The 19,066-nt window shown below is 35.2% G+C and overlaps 2 protein-coding genes across 3 annotated transcripts in view; both read right to left on the bottom strand.

The window, feature by feature from the left end:
- Positions 1-4,609, bottom strand: part of USP50 (ubiquitin specific peptidase 50) — a 39,351-nt gene extending 34,742 nt beyond the window's left edge. The window contains exon 1 of one of the 2 annotated variants that reach the window (XM_086320910.1): positions 3,607-4,609. The gene's annotated coding sequence lies outside the window, so the exon portion shown is untranslated. The remainder of the gene's footprint in view (positions 1-3,606) is intronic. The other variant, XM_086320911.1, reaches the window with a different exon arrangement.
- A 474-nt stretch (positions 4,610-5,083) lies between these two features.
- Positions 5,084-19,066, bottom strand: part of TRPM7 (transient receptor potential cation channel subfamily M member 7) — a 109,711-nt gene continuing 95,728 nt past the window's right edge. Inside the window, exons 40-42 of the mRNA XM_086319039.1 lie at positions 16,673-16,724; positions 16,465-16,571; positions 5,084-6,561 (exon numbers count right to left, since the gene is read on the bottom strand). Of these exons, the coding sequence (XP_086175165.1) occupies positions 6,431-6,561; positions 16,465-16,571; positions 16,673-16,724 (290 nt within the window). The 3' untranslated portion in view covers positions 5,084-6,430. The remainder of the gene's footprint in view (positions 6,562-16,464; positions 16,572-16,672; positions 16,725-19,066) is intronic.

Genomic DNA, 19,066 nt, shown 5'->3' on the forward strand with positions numbered 1-19,066 from the left:
CCTGGGATTTCTTGGGAAGGAATGATGCTGAAGCTGAAACTCCAGTACTTTGGGCACCTCATGCGAAGAGTTGACTCATTGGAAAAGACTCTGATGCTGGGAGGGATTGGGGGCAGGAGGAGAAGGGGACGACAGAGGATGAGATGGCTGGATGGCATCACTGACTCGACGGACGTGAGTCTGAGTGAACTCTGGGAGTTGGTGATGGACAGGGAGGCCTGGAGTGCTGAGATTCATGGGGTCACAAAGAGTCGGACATGACTGAGCGACTGAACTGAACTGAACTAGTATACGACCAAGCACTTTTATGGTTAGTTTACTTGAATTTTCTTGTTGTTTTAGTTTTACACTTGTTTTCTGACAACTTTTTTTTTCCTTCTCTCACTCTTAAAAAATCTTAAAGGGTAACCTAAAATGCTTCAAATGTTAAGAGATGAATATGGAAAAAATTTACACACTTTGAGCACATTATACACATACACATATCTTTTGAGCGTGGGCTGTTATTTTGACTACACTAACAAAAGAATCTGCAAGATAATAAGTTCCTTTATAAAGAAAAAAATCACTCTCAGAATGTTCTTGATTCTCCATCATACCCTCTTCTCTTTCTTGGAACTTCTAAGAAAAAAGGGTAGCATGAACAGATCTATTATTTGAGTACTGTTGTTTGCCGAGTATATGGCTTTCCTGGGTGGCTCAGATAAAGAATCTGCCTGCCAGTGCAGGAGATGCAGGTTCAGTCCCTGCGTTGGGAAGATCCCCTGCAGAAAGAAATAGCAACCCACTCCAGTATTCTTGCCTGGAGAACTCCATGGAGCCTGGTTTGCTACAGTCCTTGGGGTTGCAGAATCAGACATGACTTACTGACTGACGAGCAGCAGCAGTAACTCACTGAATCTTTACAGTATGGGACAAACACTGTCACAGAGGCTTGCTCAATCAGTTGGTTAATCATGAAGTGACAGAACAAGAATCCAAGTCTATCCAGCTTCATTCTGCGTGCATACACAGTAGCTCCAGAACTGAAAGGGATGTTGTAGGATATACCATACTTCCTTTTTATAGGCAGAGAATATTCTACTTTTAGATATATCATATTTTATTAATCCATTCATCTAATGGACATGTGTGTTGTTCCACTTTTGGGCTATTATCAGTAATTGCTATGAACATCCGTGTACAAGGCTTTGTGTAGATATTTCCACTTCTGTTGAGTATAAACATACATGAAAGATGAAAACTGCCTTGTCCTATGAGCTGTATTTTTATTCTTGTGTTGCAAGTTCTTTACACAAATCCTTTACTAGATACATTACTTGCAAAATTTTTCTCCCACCATAAGAGTTGTTTTTTCACTGCAGATTGTGTACTTCGAAGCAAAAATTTTAAAAATTTTGATGAATCTCAATTTGTCCATTTTTCTTTCATTGCCTTTGCTGTTGGTGTCATATCTAAGAAACTATCATCTAATACAAAGTCATAAAAATTTACCCCTACATTTTTGTCTAAGAGTTTCAAGATGTAGGCTCTGAAGTTTAGGTTTGCAATCCATTTTAAGTTTACTTTTGTATATGATGTGAGGTATGGGTTCAACTTCATTCTTTTGCATGTGGGTATCTAGTTGTTCCAAAACAATTTCATGAAAAGTCTGTTCTTCCCTCATCAAACTGCTCTGGCACCTTTGTTGAAAATCAATTAACCACAAATTTCTGGACTCTCAATTCTATTTTATTAATCTATATGCCACAATACACTGTCTTCATTTGTCAAGTTTATATGGGAAGGAACATTTTAATAGCCTTTTTAGACAGCCATAGATATTCACTGGAGTAGAAAATGGCAAACCACTCCAGTATTCTTGCCTGGAAAATTCCACGGACAGAGAGGCCTGGCAGGCTACAGTCCATGGGGTTACAAAGAGTCAGCCACGACTGAACACCTGGATATTCATATTTGAAACAGTACCAAAATGGACAAATGGTGGTTTCCTAAAGGTCAGCTGCAGTGTAGAATCTGGAATTCTGTAAACTTCTACCCTGCTAGAGTTTTACTCCCTTTTCCACTCATGGACCATTTTGTAATCCATGCAGAGAGCATTTGGAGAATATTGATTGTTTCACAGATTATACAAATGTTGACACATTTCTTTATACACTATAAAAAATAAATTGTTAAATCAGCAATGATTTTATTGGAAAAGTATCGGGATGTTGTCATGCTACCATGTTAAGAGGCAAGTTTTCCAAAACTGCAACTTTCTCTTGAAAGCTCAAATTTTAGTAAGTACTGTTAGTTTTCCACCAAACACTCCCAGTGTGAAGAACCCTGGTTTGTCTATTATTCTTCCAAGCAGACATGTTCAATGAAAAAAGTGACTAGTCCAGTTTGTAACTCACACAATTGCATAATTGCCTTTTCCTAAAACAATCATCCCATTTCCTTATGAAGCAAAGTACTTTATGCCTATTTTTCATTTTGCCCCACAGAATATTAAAGGCATGTTTTAAGGTTAAAATTAATTAAAAATTGCCTTATTCCTTCATCAGTGACATTTGAAATGAAATGGATTAAAAAAAGAAAAACTGGCATGATGGTGAAGACTGTAACAACCAACTAGTTCAGTCTGATGCTACTTCCTTGATTCATGCTAAGGTAGCAGCATTTTTACCCATCAATGATTTTGCAACAACAGTAAAACTTTGAACACATTGAAAAAGACAAATAATAACTTACAGTTATGAGAAGTTTTGACCTTGTAGGCCAAAGAAAGTGTAGTGGGGAATGTCAGGGGCTGTGGTCCACACTGAGAACCACTGATCTATTGAAGAAATCTAGGCAATGACCACCCAAAAGACAGTAAGACCTGTGTTTCCTAGTGGAAGTACACAATGCCACCAGTGAAGCATTCCTGTCAGACAATCAATCTTGAATGTGACCAAGTCTCTATACGTAACAACTAGTTTATGGACTAAACAGGAAACATAAAACGACAACTACGGAAGTAATCAACAAAACCTTTTATGTGGGAAACTTTTTAGAACAAAAGAGCTGGTTCTTCAAAAAATAAACTGGAAAAAAAAGAAAGTGGAAGCAGAAACCTATATATTAAAAGAGGCTTTAAAGACAAATCAAGCAACTGCAATATATGAAGCTTATCTGAGTCCTGATTCAAGCAAATTATTTTTAAAAATTTGTTTTGAGAATGATTACATTCTCTGATATTAACTAACTGTTAAATTATTAGATGTGAAGATACTATAGTTCTGGTATTTTAGAAACACATACTAAAACATTTAAAGTGAAAGTTAAGTTCCGTAATTCAGGACTTCATAAAATTCCAGGACTTCAGAAATTCCAAGTAAAAAACAGGCAAGTGCTAACTGTAGGTTAGGACAGTGCACTAAAGAAAGTACCCTACTAAAAGGTGCTGTTTATTGTAAACTGGTATATGTATTGTAACTTTTCTGAAGAATAACCATACCTTCTCCCAGCCCCTCTCATATCCACTAAAGTAGAATCAAGGACCCCAAGAAGAAACTCTGCTTTGAGGAATTCCAATAAACCTAGAAGGAAAACATATTCTAGAGAGAATTAGAACCTTACCTGGGATTTTTTTTCTAAGAAAAAGCTCACAGATCATCTAATGTTGAAAATATTCTGTGGTACTTCTTCAACACGTACTTATTTAGTACCTATATTTTGTTTGCTACAAGCTCCAGCAAGGCTCTAAGGGAAATACAAAAATAAGACATCTCTTAGTTGGTAATACAGACAATCTAATTTTGAGAGAGACACACAGTGGTTGTATAGTTTTACTCTAATACGTAATTACTGAGTTATTTATTTAACTACATGGTAATTGTGACAGATCTGAATATCTGGGTTCCTCAAAGACAGATGCTTTGTGTGACAACTACCTAGGAAACAATGAGAACAGATATGATAAATGAGGAGGATCACAAAAATCCCTGCTCAATGATACATCTCCTTCCTGCAAATAAATAATGTGATATATCCTATAAGTGATAACAGCTATTTATTGGGTGCTCTTGCCTTGACTGTCTGCTTAAATACGTAATATTTTATCATTTTGATCTATCTTCCTAGAGAAATTTTGATATTGTAGAAACACATTTAAAAACTCATAATTTTATGGAATGTCTATCACAAAGCATGCAGTATACAAGTAGGGAGGGGGTGTTAAAGGAGTGAAAAATTTTAGGGGTCTCTTTTCCTTTGTGAATTGTACAGTCTAATGGGGGTAAAAAGAAAGACAGTGACTATGAAAACAGCATATTTCAACTTCAAGGTGGAAAAGGAGGGTAATTTTATATTTTTGTTTACATTTAAAATTGTTTCTGTATGTCCCAACAATCAACATGCATTACTTTAAAAATAATAGTAGCTTACATATACCACCACACTGAGGAAGGCATATTATTAGAGAACACTTGCAGAAGATGTTTTATGAAGTAATTTGGTAAAGAGGTGGAGTTCTGTTTTGAGAAGGATGAGACTGAGAAGTATCAAAGAGATGAAGGCAAATGACACTTTTAGACCATGGAGTAATACTGATGAACTTGAGTAATCTAAAAACAACACTTCTTTGAATGAGAAATGCAGTTTTCAGGTAAACTGTTACTTTCTAGAATTAGTCAAAAAAGTTAATGAATAGATTTGTTTCCAAAAAGTGACTAGGAATTGGTACAGAAATCATCAGTCATTATACTTGAAAGTCAATATACCATGGGGCTGAAGAATGTAGATAAAAGCCTGTTTGGGTTCAAATACTAGTGCTGCTCCTTAGTGAGTGTAAGAATCTGAGAAAAGTTACTTTACTTAATGCCTTGTTATCCTGTTACCAGCATAACAGGATAACAATAACACCTATTTCATAAGATTGTTTTAAGGATTAAATGGGTTAATATATGTAAAGTATTTAGAGTAATATCAGATACATATTAAGTACTAAATAAATGTTCTATTACTGTTATTTTCATGTGGATATAATCAACAAAAAATCGAAAAAATTAACACTGAAAATACTGTTTTTCAGAATGATTAAACTCAGTAAAACATCTGTAAACAAGAATAAATTTATTTAATTTCTTTTAAAGATTTAATGATATACAAAATGTATATAGTATATTTTTAATACATTTTCTTTCTCCCCCCTCATCAATATTAAACACTATTTGAACAGCTTATCTCTTTTTGCCTTGTCTGTATCTATGAGATACACTACTGAATACAAATAAGATTTACACTGCTCCCTCCCAAATAAAAATTAAAATTAGTACCTAGGGGGAAAAAAAAGGAAAGAAAAAAAAAATCAAAGCACAGAACTTTAGACAGATGAAAAGCTTTTCTTATTGTTGAGCATTCAACAATATCTGGGGCAGTTAAATTACATTTTATTGGCATAAAGTTGCATTGCAATCTCCCAACATCAGATAATGATAATCCAATTCAATTTCTTAAGTACCACAGACAATATTCATGTTCAAATGATCCTACACAATTTTAAATATATGCAAGAATTCATGTTTACATTCTGATTTGATATACTGGTCAATAAAATCTTTTGAGAAGTATGTAACTTCCAAGTTGTCACTATATATATGATAGGAAAAAAGCACTTTAACTTTTCTCACAAGGGAACTTCTCTTGAACAGTGAGTTAAGTTTTTCCTTTGATATATTTAGGTTATAGCAATCTAACATGGCTTTCTTCTATTTAACAATGTCTTGAGAAAACAATGTTTTTAAAAAAAATTATACTTCTGCACAATTTGGGCTCTATTTAACAAAAAACTGGCTCTATCTTTTAAATAGGAGCCTAACCCTGATTCATAAAGTCCCTCTTAGAAAATGGTTTTCAGCCTGGGCTTCCTATATCCCTGTAGATCTAGAATTATATAAGAAGCCTTCTCCTTTCCCATGGCCAACAAGCATCTAGTTGGGCACTAGTGACATTATCACTGAACACACTAAAACACATTGAGGAAGACATCTGACTGCCATTTAACCAAAAGACTTGGTGACTTCATTTCACTCGCTGAATGGCAGTAAACCAGCTGCCAAGAAAATCTGCACAGACACCTAACTTTGGTTAATGGTATTGCACCACACAAAGAGAGGGTTATTACCCTCATCAGAACAAAGTCAAATGAAATTCTCTGTTAAAAAGAGCCCTTTAAAAAGGTATAAATACTAATTTTTCTTTACCTTTAAAATTTAACAGCTGCCAGCTGTATCATATAGGGAGTTCTTGACTGACTAGTTTAATTGTGCCAAAAGAATATTGACCTTTTAACTGTGCTAGATTCAGCACACACTTTTCTGTATTATCAAACAATTTCCTCCTAATGAAAAGTGACACAGTAACATTTTTGTGAGGTGTAATCAAAACCAATGATTCAGTAATATTATAACATCAGACGAATAGAATTAGTTGATTCTGATTCTTTGGTGGAATTTCCAGGCTGAAGAGTCAAATCAGAAGGCTCATCCTGAGGAAATATTATTTTATCAGGTGTATAGTCATTCCTCTTCAGATCTATATTCACAACCCCAACAAAAAAAGAAAAAAAGAGTCAGTATTACTTAGAAAAAGAAAATTAAGAACATTTCCTAAACCAATTTCCCTCTAAACATGCCAGATCTATTTTTTACAATATTGTCATAAATTCAAAAGTCACAAAATGTATATGCATAAAAACGAAATCATTCAGCAAATAATTATGTTCTGACTATGAGTTAATAACTCATGTAAGTATAGAAATGCAGCACTGAACAAGGCAGATAAGGTCCCTGTTCTAATGGAGCTTATGTTCTTAAGGGTGAAGAAAAACAAACAGAAAAATAACAGAATTATAAGCAGTAACAAGTGCCTTGAAGAAAACAGTGTGAAGAGGGTCAAGTGGGAGATGGTATATGGTGATTCTTTTAGACAGGGCTGGGCAGAAGAGCTGCAGGAGATAACATATGAGTAAAGACTTGAATATTGAGAAATACTGAGAATATTCGTTGGAAGGACTGATGCTAAAGCTGAAGCTCCAATACTTTGGCCAACTGATATAAACAGCCAACTCACTGGAAAAAGACCCTGATTCTGGGAAAGACTGAAGGCAGAAGGAGAAGTGGGCAACAGAGGATGAGATGGTTAGATGGCATCACCAATGCAATGGATGTGAACTTGGGCAAACTCTGGGAGACAGTGAGGGACAGGGAAGCCTAGAGTGCTGCAGTACATGCGGTTGCAAAGAGTCAGACGACTTGGCAACTGAACAATAACATCAATTGAGAAATGACCTATCAAAGTCCCAGGAAGAAGAGTACTCTATGCAGAGAGAAAGTTGATTACAGACTATAAAAAGGAAATAGACTTGGTGTGTTCCAAGAATGACAAGAAGCAGCATGGCTTGCAAATAGGGAAAGACTAGGAAAAAATGAGGTCAAGCAACAGTTAACGACCAATAGTCGTCAAACTACACCCATGGGCCAAATCTGGTCTGCCCTGTTTTTGTAAATAGTTTTATTGGAATGCAGCCATACAAATTTGTTTATAGATTGTCTATGGCCGTTTCTGTACTACAATGGGAGAGCTGGGTAGCTGTGACGTAAGTCACATGGCCCACAAAGCCTAAAATACATACTTTGCTTTTTTTTTTTTCCTGGCTGCACCATGCAGCATGCAGGATCCTAGTTCCTCAACCAGGGATTGAATCCATACCCCTTGCATTGGAAGTGTGGAGTCTTCACCACTGGACCACCAGGGAAGTCCCTGTTTCTTTTGCCTTTTACAGAAAACTCTGCTGACCTCTGATTCAGGGGACACAAGCAAAGCTAAGTACACATTACAGTAAACTCCACTGGAAGGTATTAAGCAGTCTTAAGGGAGGAATGTAACATAATCAAATTTATTTAAAATGACCATTCCAATTGTCACATGGTAAGATTCTAGGAAACAAAATAGTGGCAATGACGATGAAAAGAAATTGATAAATTCTAGGGAGATTTCAGAATTTGAGCAGACAGAATTTGACAGATTGGTTATGAAAAGTGAGAGAAAAAAGGAACTGGCTAGCTTTTAGGTTTTGAGCCTGAGCAACTTGGTAACCATTAATGAGACAGGGAAGTAGAGTTTTGTGGGGAAGGGAAATGAAAGTCAAGAATTCTGAAGTGAAAATGTTACTTGAATCTGGAGCCTGTTATACAGAGTGAAGTATATTAGAAAGAGAAGAACAAATAATGGATATACTTATGCAATCTAGAAAAATGGCACTGATGAACTTATCTGCAAGGCAGGAATAGAGACATAGACAGACAACAGATTTGTGGACACAGCAGGGGAAGGAGAGGGTGGGATGAACTGAGAAAGTAGCACTGACATATATACACTACCATGTATAAAACAGATAGCTAGTGGGAAGCTGCTATACAACACAGGGAGCTCAGCTCAGTGCTCTGTGGCAACCAAGAAGGGTGGGATTGGGGAGAGGTGGGAGGGAGGCTCAAAAGGGAAGGGATATATGTATACTTTTCGCTAATTCACATTGTTGTATGGTAGAAAACAATACAACACTGTTGAGCAATTATCCTCCAATTAAAAAAAAAAAGGTAATTCAAGTAGCAATGAAAGAAAGGGAATATAGAAACAGGAGCTCAGCAAAAAAGTTAGTCTTCAGTTAAATTTGGTACTAATAGCATGGGAACTGCATATATAGCTATGGGATAGGATGAACTTGACATTACAGACACATATGACAATGGTTGCAGAATTGAAAAACTTAAGGGAGTAGAATCAAATTTATATTTTAAACCAGAGTTGTCCATAAACTCTTCTACTTTTATTTCCATATAAAACCGAACTTACGCTCACAGTTAGGCAAATATACTCCAATTAAAAAATAAGAGGTAACTAACACTCAGAATATAAACTGCTAATTTTAATTTCAGCAACAGTCTATGTTCAATGATCCAAATACATACTTACTACAGTATGAACAATTTTTGATAAACTTTAAATTTAAGACTTTGCATTAGGCCTAAGGAATGCAAATTAATTTGCAGATGAACTGTACACAAAGAACAATGGACAGAAACATAATTATAATTCAATTCACAACTGCAGTGTTAACTAATGGTGTAACCATGTGCAAATCATGTAAACTCTTATTTTATATTCTGCAAAACAATGGATTTGGACTGGATTGCTTTTAATGTCCCTATTAAGCTGTGAAATCCTGCTTATAATGATAATTTAAAAAACAGATATGCTATTAAAATTGCACTATATCAAAAACCAAGTAAAAACTGTATTTGGGCTGCCTGTTAAATTCACCACTGTATGTTCCACTTCTGGCTAAAACAGACAAGTATATTCCATCTTCTCTTTCACTGATTACAACCTTTTACATGATATATAAAGCAACTACCTGAGATTTCTGAAAAGTAACAGCAGATATATAGGAAGGAAAATCTGAACTTGAAGAATGAGCTATATGGTGGTGAATTTCCTGTTTTTGGTTTTTTTTTTTCATCTCTTATTTTAGGCTTAGACTTGAAGATAGCTCAATCACAGAATGAATGTGGACAAAAAGCTCCAAGAGTTCCCAGCTTGAGGATAAGAAGGAGGTCCTGTGGGATGGAAAATGTTGAGGGGAATGCTCTTTTTAATTTTTCTTTTTGCTCTTCTGCCCTTTACCTAAGACAAGCTCTAGTCAAGAAGAGGCATTCCTACACTGGTGGAAGCAGGGAAAGCACCCACAACTCCAAGAGAAAAACCTCTCTGACCAGAAGAACTGAGAATAGATACCTCTATGATCCAAAAAAAAAAAAAAATCAAGAAAATCAGAGATACCAAAGGAATATTTCATGCGAAGATGGGCTCGATAAAGGACAGAAATGGTATGGACCTAACAGAAGCAGAAGATATTAAGAAGAGATGGCAAGAATACACAGAAGAACTGTACAAAAAAGACCTTCACGACCCAGAAAATCACAATGGTGTGATCACTCACCTAGAGCCAGACATCCTGGAATGTGAAGTCAAGTGGGCCTTAGGAAGCATCACTACGAACAAAGCTAGTGAGTTGATAGAATTCTAGTTGAGCTATTCCAAATCCTGAAAGATGATTCTGTGAAAGTGCTGCACTCAATATGCCAGCACATTTGGAAAACTCAGCAGTGGCCACAGGACTGGAAAAGGTCAGTTTTCATTCCGATCCCAAAGAAAGGCAATGCCAAAGAATGCTCAAACTACCGCACAATTGCACTCATCTCACACGCTAGTAAAGTAATGCTCAAAATTCTCCAAGCCAGGCTTCAGCAATATGTGAACCATGAACTTCCTGATGTTCAAGCTGGTTTTAGAAAAGGCAGAGGAACCAGAGATCAAATTGCCAACATCCGCTGGATCATGGAAAAAGCAAGAGAGTTCCAGAAAAACATCTATTTCTGCTTTACTGACTATGCCAAAGCCTTTGACTGTGTGGATCACAATAAACTGTGGAAAATTCTGAAAGAGATAGGAATACCAGATCACCTGACCTGCCTCTTGAGAAACCTGTATTGTATGCAGGTCAGGAAGCAACAGTTAGAACTGGACATGGAACAACAGACTGGTTCCAAATAGGAAAAGGAGTATGTCAAGGCTGTATATTGTCACCCTGTTTATTTAACCTATATGCAGAGTACATCATGAGAAATGCTGGACTGGAAGAAACACAAGTTGGAATCAAGATTGCCGGGAGAAATATCAGTAAACCTCAGATACGTAGATGACACCACCCTCATGGCAGAAAGTGAAGAGGAACTCAAAAGCCTCTTGATGAAAGTGAAAGTGGAGAGTGAAAAAGTTGGCTTAAAGCTCAACATTCAGAAAACTAAGATCATGGCATCCGGTCCCATCACTTCGTGGGAAATAGATGGGGAAACAGTGGAAACAGTGTCAGACTTTATTTTTTGGGGCTCCAAAATCACTGCAAATGGTGACTGCAGCCATGAAATTAAAAGACGCTTACTCCTTGGAAGAAAAGTTATGACCAACCTAGATAGCATATTCAAAAGCAGAGACATTACTTTGCCAACAAAGGTCCATCTAGTCAAGGCTATGGTTTTTCCTGTGGTCATGTATGGATGTGAGAGTTGGACTGTGAAGAAGGCTGACCGCCCAAGAATTGATGCTTTTGAACTGTGGTGTTGGAGAAGACTCTTGAGAGTCCCTTGGACTGCAAGGAGATCCAATCAGTCCATTCTGAAGGAGATCAGCCCTGGGATTTCTTGGGAAGGAATGATGCTGAAGCTGAAACTCCAGTACTTTGGGCACCTCATGCGAAGAGTTGACTCATTGGAAAAGACTCTGATGCTGGGAGGGATTGGGGGCAAGAGGAGAAGGGGACGACAGAGAATGAGATGCCCGGATGGCATCACTGACTCGATGGACGTGAGTCTGAGTAAACTCCGGGAGTTGGTGATAGACAAGGAGGCCTGGCGTGCTGCGATTCATGGGGTCACAAATTCATGGACACGACTGAGCAACTGATCTGATCTGATGATCCAAAAAGTATTACTGTCAGCACCAGAAATGGACTACATTACAGAAAGTATATGATAGCACAGGGAGGCCAAAATCCTGGCTTTCTAGTCAGTGTACCAAAAAAGAAAAAAACAAGCCCTTGGGAATCACGAAGTATGGAAGATCATGGAGAAGAGGAAAATGGAGAGACACCCTCAATTTGTGCATGATACCCCCTGAGTGGCACATATGTAGAAAGATAGCACAGCACAGGCTTTGAGAATTAAACTATGGTGCAGGCCTTTGTTCATGTTCCAGACTTGACCCTGTTTGACACACATTAGAGAAACTTGAATGATAATGCAAAGGTTTTAAAAACCAAACCAACATTGGACTCACAGTCACACAAAAGACAGACTGTGATTTGAATTTAACTGAAATGGTTATATAACAACATCAAAAATCTCAAGAGGATTCAACAATTCAAAATTCTCTAGAGAATTTTTAATTAGATCTCAAATCTCATAATATTCTAGATATCCTGGACATATTCTAAAATTACTAGAGATACAAAAAACAGAAACATTTAAAAGATTCTCAAAGAAAAAGACAACCAAGAGATGCCAATCCCAAGATAACCCAGATGGAAGAATTAAAGACTTTAGCTACTGTTATAACCATACTCCATGATATAGGACAAAAGACCTGAAATGAAAGGAAAACAAGTTTTCAGAAGAGAAATAGTCAGCACAAAAAGAACCAAAAGGAAATTATAGTTCTGAAAAATTTACGTGAAATAAAAAATTCAGTGCAAAGCTTAATATCAGAATAAAGAAAGAATAAGGAGTCAGTGAATGTGTATATTGATCAGTAGAAATTATCTAATCTGAACAAAAGAGAAAAATTAATTTTTAAGTTAGTCCCCAGAGTCTCAAGTTCCTGGGTGACAATTATCAAAAGGTCTAACATTCTTTTTATGAGAGTCCAGGAACAGATGAAAAGGTTGATGACACATATTTGATGAACTAGTAACTAAAAACTCCCCAAATTTGACAGAAGTCATCTATTTGCAAACTTAAGAAGCTTAGTAAAGTTGAAACAAGATTAAACTCAGAGAAAGTTACAACTAGACATAAAATCAAACTGTCAAACTGCTCAAAACCAAAAATAAGCAATAAATCTTGAAAGGAGATATATTATAATGATATATCATGTAAAAAGGAAGAATAACTCAAACGACTGTGGAGTTTTCATCAGAAATTAGAGAGGCCAGAAGACAGCAGAACATTTTTTAAGTTTTGACAGAAAAAGCGTCAACCTAAAATTCCAGATCCAGTGAAAATACCCTTCAGGAATGAAAGCAAAATATGTTCTTAGGTAAGGGAACCTATGACCAACCACTAAAAAACAACAACATAAAGATAAAAGAGAATACTAAAATAAAAAGGAGGGGGAACAACAACAAAACACACCAGAGACGTCAATCAGAAAACAACAGAACAGCAGATAAAAACCTAACGGTACCAATAATTACATTCAACATAAAGGGTCTAAAACAGCGATTAAAAGATAGAAATTGCTAGATTTAAGAAAAACAGATTAAACCTAGGAACTAACTACTTTATGCTGTCTATAAGAAAATCACTTTAAAAATAGTTAATATATACAGGTAAAAATAATAGGAAAAGATATCTGATGGAACCACCAATCAAAAGCTATGCTAATATCAGACAAAGTAGACTTTAGAACAAGGGAAATTACCATAGCATTACATAATGATAAAAATTAAATCAAGAAGCCTTAACGTCTTGGTAAAAATCTTTGTATATATATAAAAATCTTTATATATACTGTAAATCAGTGTAGCAAAGCTTCAAAATATATGCAGGAAAAACTGAGAAAACTGAAAGCAAAGCAGACAAATTCACAATTAAAGACCTCCTTTCTAAGTAACAAACAGAGTAAGTACACAGAAAATCAGCAAGGATATAAAAAAGCACTACAACACTATCAAAAAACTTTGTCATTAACATTAATCAAATACTTTATCCAAGAAGAGACTATTCTCTTGAAATATAACATTCATTCACTACAGACAGTATCTTTATAAGGTTTACAATTTTTCTTTAAATCGAATTCATACAAAGAATGTTCTCTTATCATAATGGAATTAAGCAAGAAATCAGTTTACCAGGAAAAATTACAAACATTCGAGAACTAAAAAAGACATTTGTAAATAATCTATAGGTCAAAGAGGAAATCTCAAGGGAAATAAGCTATATTTAAAAAAATTAAAAACAAAAATAATACATATTCCTCTATATTTTTTAACACAAAATTTATGAAATGCAGCTAACACAATGCTTACAGGAAAATCTATAGCACTAGTCTCAATAATCTAAATTTTTACCCTAACTAGAGAAAAAACAAACTAAACCCAGAGCAAGCAGGCAGAAAAATGGAAATAATAGAGAAAAAAAATCAAAGAAACTGACAACAGATAATAGAATAAAACAATGAAAACAAAAACTGGTTCTTTTAAAGTACCAATAACACAGATACACTTTAGCCAGATTGAAAAAAAAAAAGCATATGATACCATAAAAGAGAGGATTCACCAGAATCCCAGACGTTTTAAAAAATAGTATCACAAAAAGAACTATGCTCATAAATTTGCCAATTTAAATAAAACAGAGTCAAATACTACACAATCTCATTTGTATATGGAACCTAAGAAAACAAACTGACAGGAAGAGATGACTTGTGGTTACCAGAGGTGGAGGGTGAGGTGAGGAAGAACTGGAAGCAGGCGGTCATAAGGCACAAACTTTCAGTTACACAATAAATAAGCACTAGGGATATAATGTAGAATACCATGACTATGCTAACACTGATGTATGATACATAGGAAAGTTGTTAAGAGAGTAAATAAATACCAAGAGTCACCATGAGGAAAAATATTTTCTTTCTTTAATTTCTATTCTATGTATATGAAAAGATGAATGTTAGCTGAATCTATTGTGGTAAAATCACTTCAGTTTGTGTAAATCAAACCATCATGCTGTCTGTATGCCTTAAACTTACACAGGTGTATTATTAACTATTTCTCAAAACAAACAAAATGGACCAACCCCTTGAAAGACACAAACTATTAAAACTCACTCAAAAAACCAGTATCTATCTAAAAAAATAAACTCTTAGTTAAAAAGTATCTGATGAAGAAAACTTCAGACAGATGGTTTTGCTAGATAATTCCATCAAACATTTGAAGTGGGGATAGTATCAATTCTATACAATCTATTCCCCAAAACAGAAGAGGTGTAAATAATTCCAACTTATTTTTAAGGTATTATCCGAAAACAAGCATGACAGTACAAGGGGGGAAAAAAATCTCACAGATCAACATTCTTCATGAACATAGATATAAAAATGATCAACAAAATATTAAAAAATTGAATCCATATACAATTTGAACACACAAATGAACACAAAAAAAGATAATATATCAAGATGAAGTGGAGTTTTTCCTAGGAATATAAGACTGGCTCAACATTTTAAAAAGACAATTAGTGTAATTCAATGTAACAGTAACCAATTAAAGAAGAAAAACCAAATGATCAAACAAAAAATACAGATGCAGAAAAAACATCTGACTAATTCAAGGTCCATTCAGGATAAGCATCTTCAAGGAATAAGGTGTGAAAGAGGATGTCTACTCTCACTATTCATATTGAACACTGTACTGGAATTCCTGGCCAGTGAAAAAAGTCAAGAAAAATAAATAAAAGGGATACAAATCACAAAGGAAGTAACAAAACTGTCTCTACTGTCTACACAGAATTTACAAACAAAAAACAAAACTAAACCAAATCAAAAAGCTTCGTAGAACTAAGTGAGTTTAGCAAGAATGCAGGATACAAGGTCAATATACAAAAATAAATAATTCCTGAATCTGTTAACATGAACGATTAAAAAAAATTACGGACAGTAGTAGTAACATACTTACTATGTCCCTGGCACTGCTCCAGAAGTACTTCACAAATACCAACTTGTTTAAACCTCAAACAAACAAAAAACTACAAACCTCTATGATGTAGATATTCTTTGAGGACCTGGAGTCTGGCTCCCAGGCCCAAGTTCTTCATTACGACATTACTGGTCATAATGAGAGGAACTTTCAGAAATACAGGTCCAGGGAAAGTGCCAAGCACCTGTAATTTTGGAAAAGTTCCACAGAGGATGATGATGCACACCAAAGAGTGAGAACCACTGGTCTGTGAAACAACTTACAATTCAATAATAACTTGTAATTCTCAAATATAAAGATGAAATTACTATAATGAGAAACTGTATCTGCAATTCCTTGTTTCTGTTTCATGAAATACTCTTTTCCAGGCCAACTTGAAAGTCTATGCATCCTTCTGCTGCTGCTGCTAAGTCGCTTCAGTCGTGTCCGACTCTGTGCGACCCCATGGACTGCAGCCTACCAGGTTCCTCCGTCCATGGGATTTTCCAGGCAAGAGTACTGGAGTGGGTTGCCACTGCCTTCTCCTTCGGTTTTAGGCAAATCTGTTAGTTCCATAGGTAACATTCCTTGACCTTTAACTTTGTGTTAAGTGATCTGTTTACCTGGTCTATTTTTTCTGCTTGATATTTATGATAGTCCTATAATTCTGTTAATCTTTTAGTATTTAAGATTTGACTAAACTCCACTGAGAGCAGGGACCTAGTTTGCCTCATTCACTATCATATCGTCAAAATCTAACACAATTTCTAGCATCCACCAGACACATAATAAATATATATCAAGAGAGTGAACTCTATATTTCTGTAAGTAATGAAAGAAAGCACAGATTCATTTATGTTTCTGGCCTTATGAAGTTCTGCAGTAACTAACTGCTAACAATTTATATACTTTATACTGATTAAGAAAACGCTTACCTGGAAGTTTAAGTTTTCTACAGCAAGAATTACAGTGATGTTTTGCTCTGAAGTTTTTTATAGCATCTTCTCCTAGATTTGCTGGGCCAAAAACCATATCACAGGATCTGTGGAATTGGTAGTTAAAAGAAAAAGTCAGTTGATGCAAACAGAAATGTACAGTCTGAAATTATAAAAAGATTTTCATGAAATTATTAAAACTTATTACCTCTTTTCTTCTGCCTTTATCACAGATGGGTCAGTCAAACTTTCACCCACACCTTTATATGTATATACAAAGAAGACAATTCATATTATGTAATTGATATAAAATACTAATACATACATAATAAAAAGGTCACAGGAGATTCTACAGTATCATCTACCATTACACAGTTTTAAGCTGTTCAAAAAGAGTATAGTTTTTCTCTTTTGACCTCAACATTGCACTAGCAACAAGTACAGTTCCTGCAATATGAACAACAGTTAAATGTCAGAGTTGGCAGGGAGACAACGAAAGTTCCTGATTGCACCAGTTTCTGATGCAACAAGGCCAAGGTTGCAAGTAAATATTTCCTTATTTACAATTTGCCCTTGTTTCACCTTAGTTAGCAAAAAACAATTAAGTACATGAAGGCATGATCTACAAGCCATTTTAAAAGTATCCTGGAGTTTTAAAAATCACTAACATATGAATACACCTGGCTCAAAAAAGATTCAGACTACATAAAGAATAAGATTGTGAACATTTTTTTTCACCTCCAGTCCTCTCCAGAGGTGTTAAATGTGAGATTAAATCTCTTCAGTCTTACCTATTCATTCACATAAAGAAAGAACAACTACTGATACTTGAACAATCATAAAATATTTTACCCATTAGAATGAAATCTAATAAACTGGTTAGAATTTCACAACAGAAAAATCTAGAATTAAAATATGATACTAATTTCTTCTCAGACTGGCAAAGATATTCCATACTGAACAGATGAAGACATGGGCAGTGATGAGTGCTTGCACAGTGCTGCGTATGAATTCCTACAACCTTTTGGAAGTTAATATGGCAGGCACTCTTAAAATTGCACTCTCTAAACCTAAAAAATAGGGTGACTGTGTGACAACAGAGGATTTAAATCATTCTATGCTTTCATACTACAGCTGTTAAAAGGAATGACTCAAATTTATCAGTAATAACCCAGAAGATGTTTATCATATACTGTTAGGTAGGGAAAAAAACAAGTGAAACACAAACACATACTCATACACACACACACACATACAGCATGATTCCAGTTGGAGAAAAATCACAACACAAAATGATTAAAGGAAAAAAAATTTGTGAATCTGTCTTCACAAAAGTACAGAAACAGTAAAGATGGGAGCATTCTGTTCTTTATACATTTCTATGTCGTTTGTTTGTAGTAATTATCTTAAAATATTTTTATTTAAAAATGGCTCCATAACATTAATTTTATAGAGAACATCAAAATTACCCTGATTATTAAAAGTAACTGCCTTCTCTTAATCAATATTCATAGTTTGGCCTTACTTCCTAGGCACACTTGAAATGGATTGGCCCACCTAATAAAATATATCAGAGTTTTCACTATATATACACCACTTAATCATTTATGTAAAATGAATAACTGAAAAAACAATAGCTATTTTTATACAATTTTCTTGAGTTGGTATTGAAATGACAAATGTTGGCTTGTCAATAAATCTTATATCTATATAATGAAAGAAGTCATCAAGTAATAAATATTCTGAACAATTGTTCTTAGGTGACTTGAATTCTGATCTCTGTTAACAGTTGAAATTAAAGCTACTCTTTAGGAAAAAAGCAAATCACTGCTCTTTCGCAGCCAGTTTCTTCTTTTTTTTTCACAGATACGAAACAATCTGTCTACAAAGAGGCTACGATCAGTTTTTCCCTCCTAGTACACATGCTGCTCCACCAACCAAGTGCTGTAATCTATTCCTTACCTCTTAAATCTGATCTGTCCTTACAGCTTACCTTCACCAGTAAAATGTGGCAGAACGGATCTGGGCCCATTCTGGGCCTAACCTAAGAATTCCTGCTTTCTCTCTGGAGAAGCCAGCTAAATGAGACCTAAAAAGTCTAATTACCCCAAACTACCATGCTATAAGAAAAGTCCAAGCTAGCGAGCCATGTAGAGAGATCACTGGGTAGAGAACTGAAGAATTCAGCTGTCTTAAACAGAGACTTAAAACATTTGGCTTCAGTCAAGCTGTCCAAACTAGTATCCAGCCATTCAAATTCTCCAAGGGTACAGCAGAGATAACCCAGCCCCAAATTCTTGAACCAAAAAAGTGAAAGCAAATTTTTTTTTAATCCACTAAATATTTAGGTAGTTTAATTGACAGTAATAGCAGGTACTCCAGAAACAATAAAGATTACTTATTGTTTTAAAGAAATAATCTTTATACTTTTAAAAAACTAAGGCTATAGATCTATGAGTAAAATAGGGGATTTCACATGTTTTTGCTTATTAAAACATCTGCACTGCCTAGATAACAATTAAAATAGCCAGACCCTATTCTTCAGGGCCCTGATAGCCATATACTACGGCCATTATTGACTTGCTGTTTTAACAGCTTTTAC

Source organism: Bos grunniens, chromosome 10 (assembly GCF_055505025.1).
Source record: "Bos grunniens cultivar Pamir isolate PY7600 chromosome 10, Bosgru_T2T1.0, whole genome shotgun sequence".
Taxonomy (NCBI): Eukaryota; Metazoa; Chordata; class Mammalia; order Artiodactyla; family Bovidae; genus Bos; species Bos grunniens.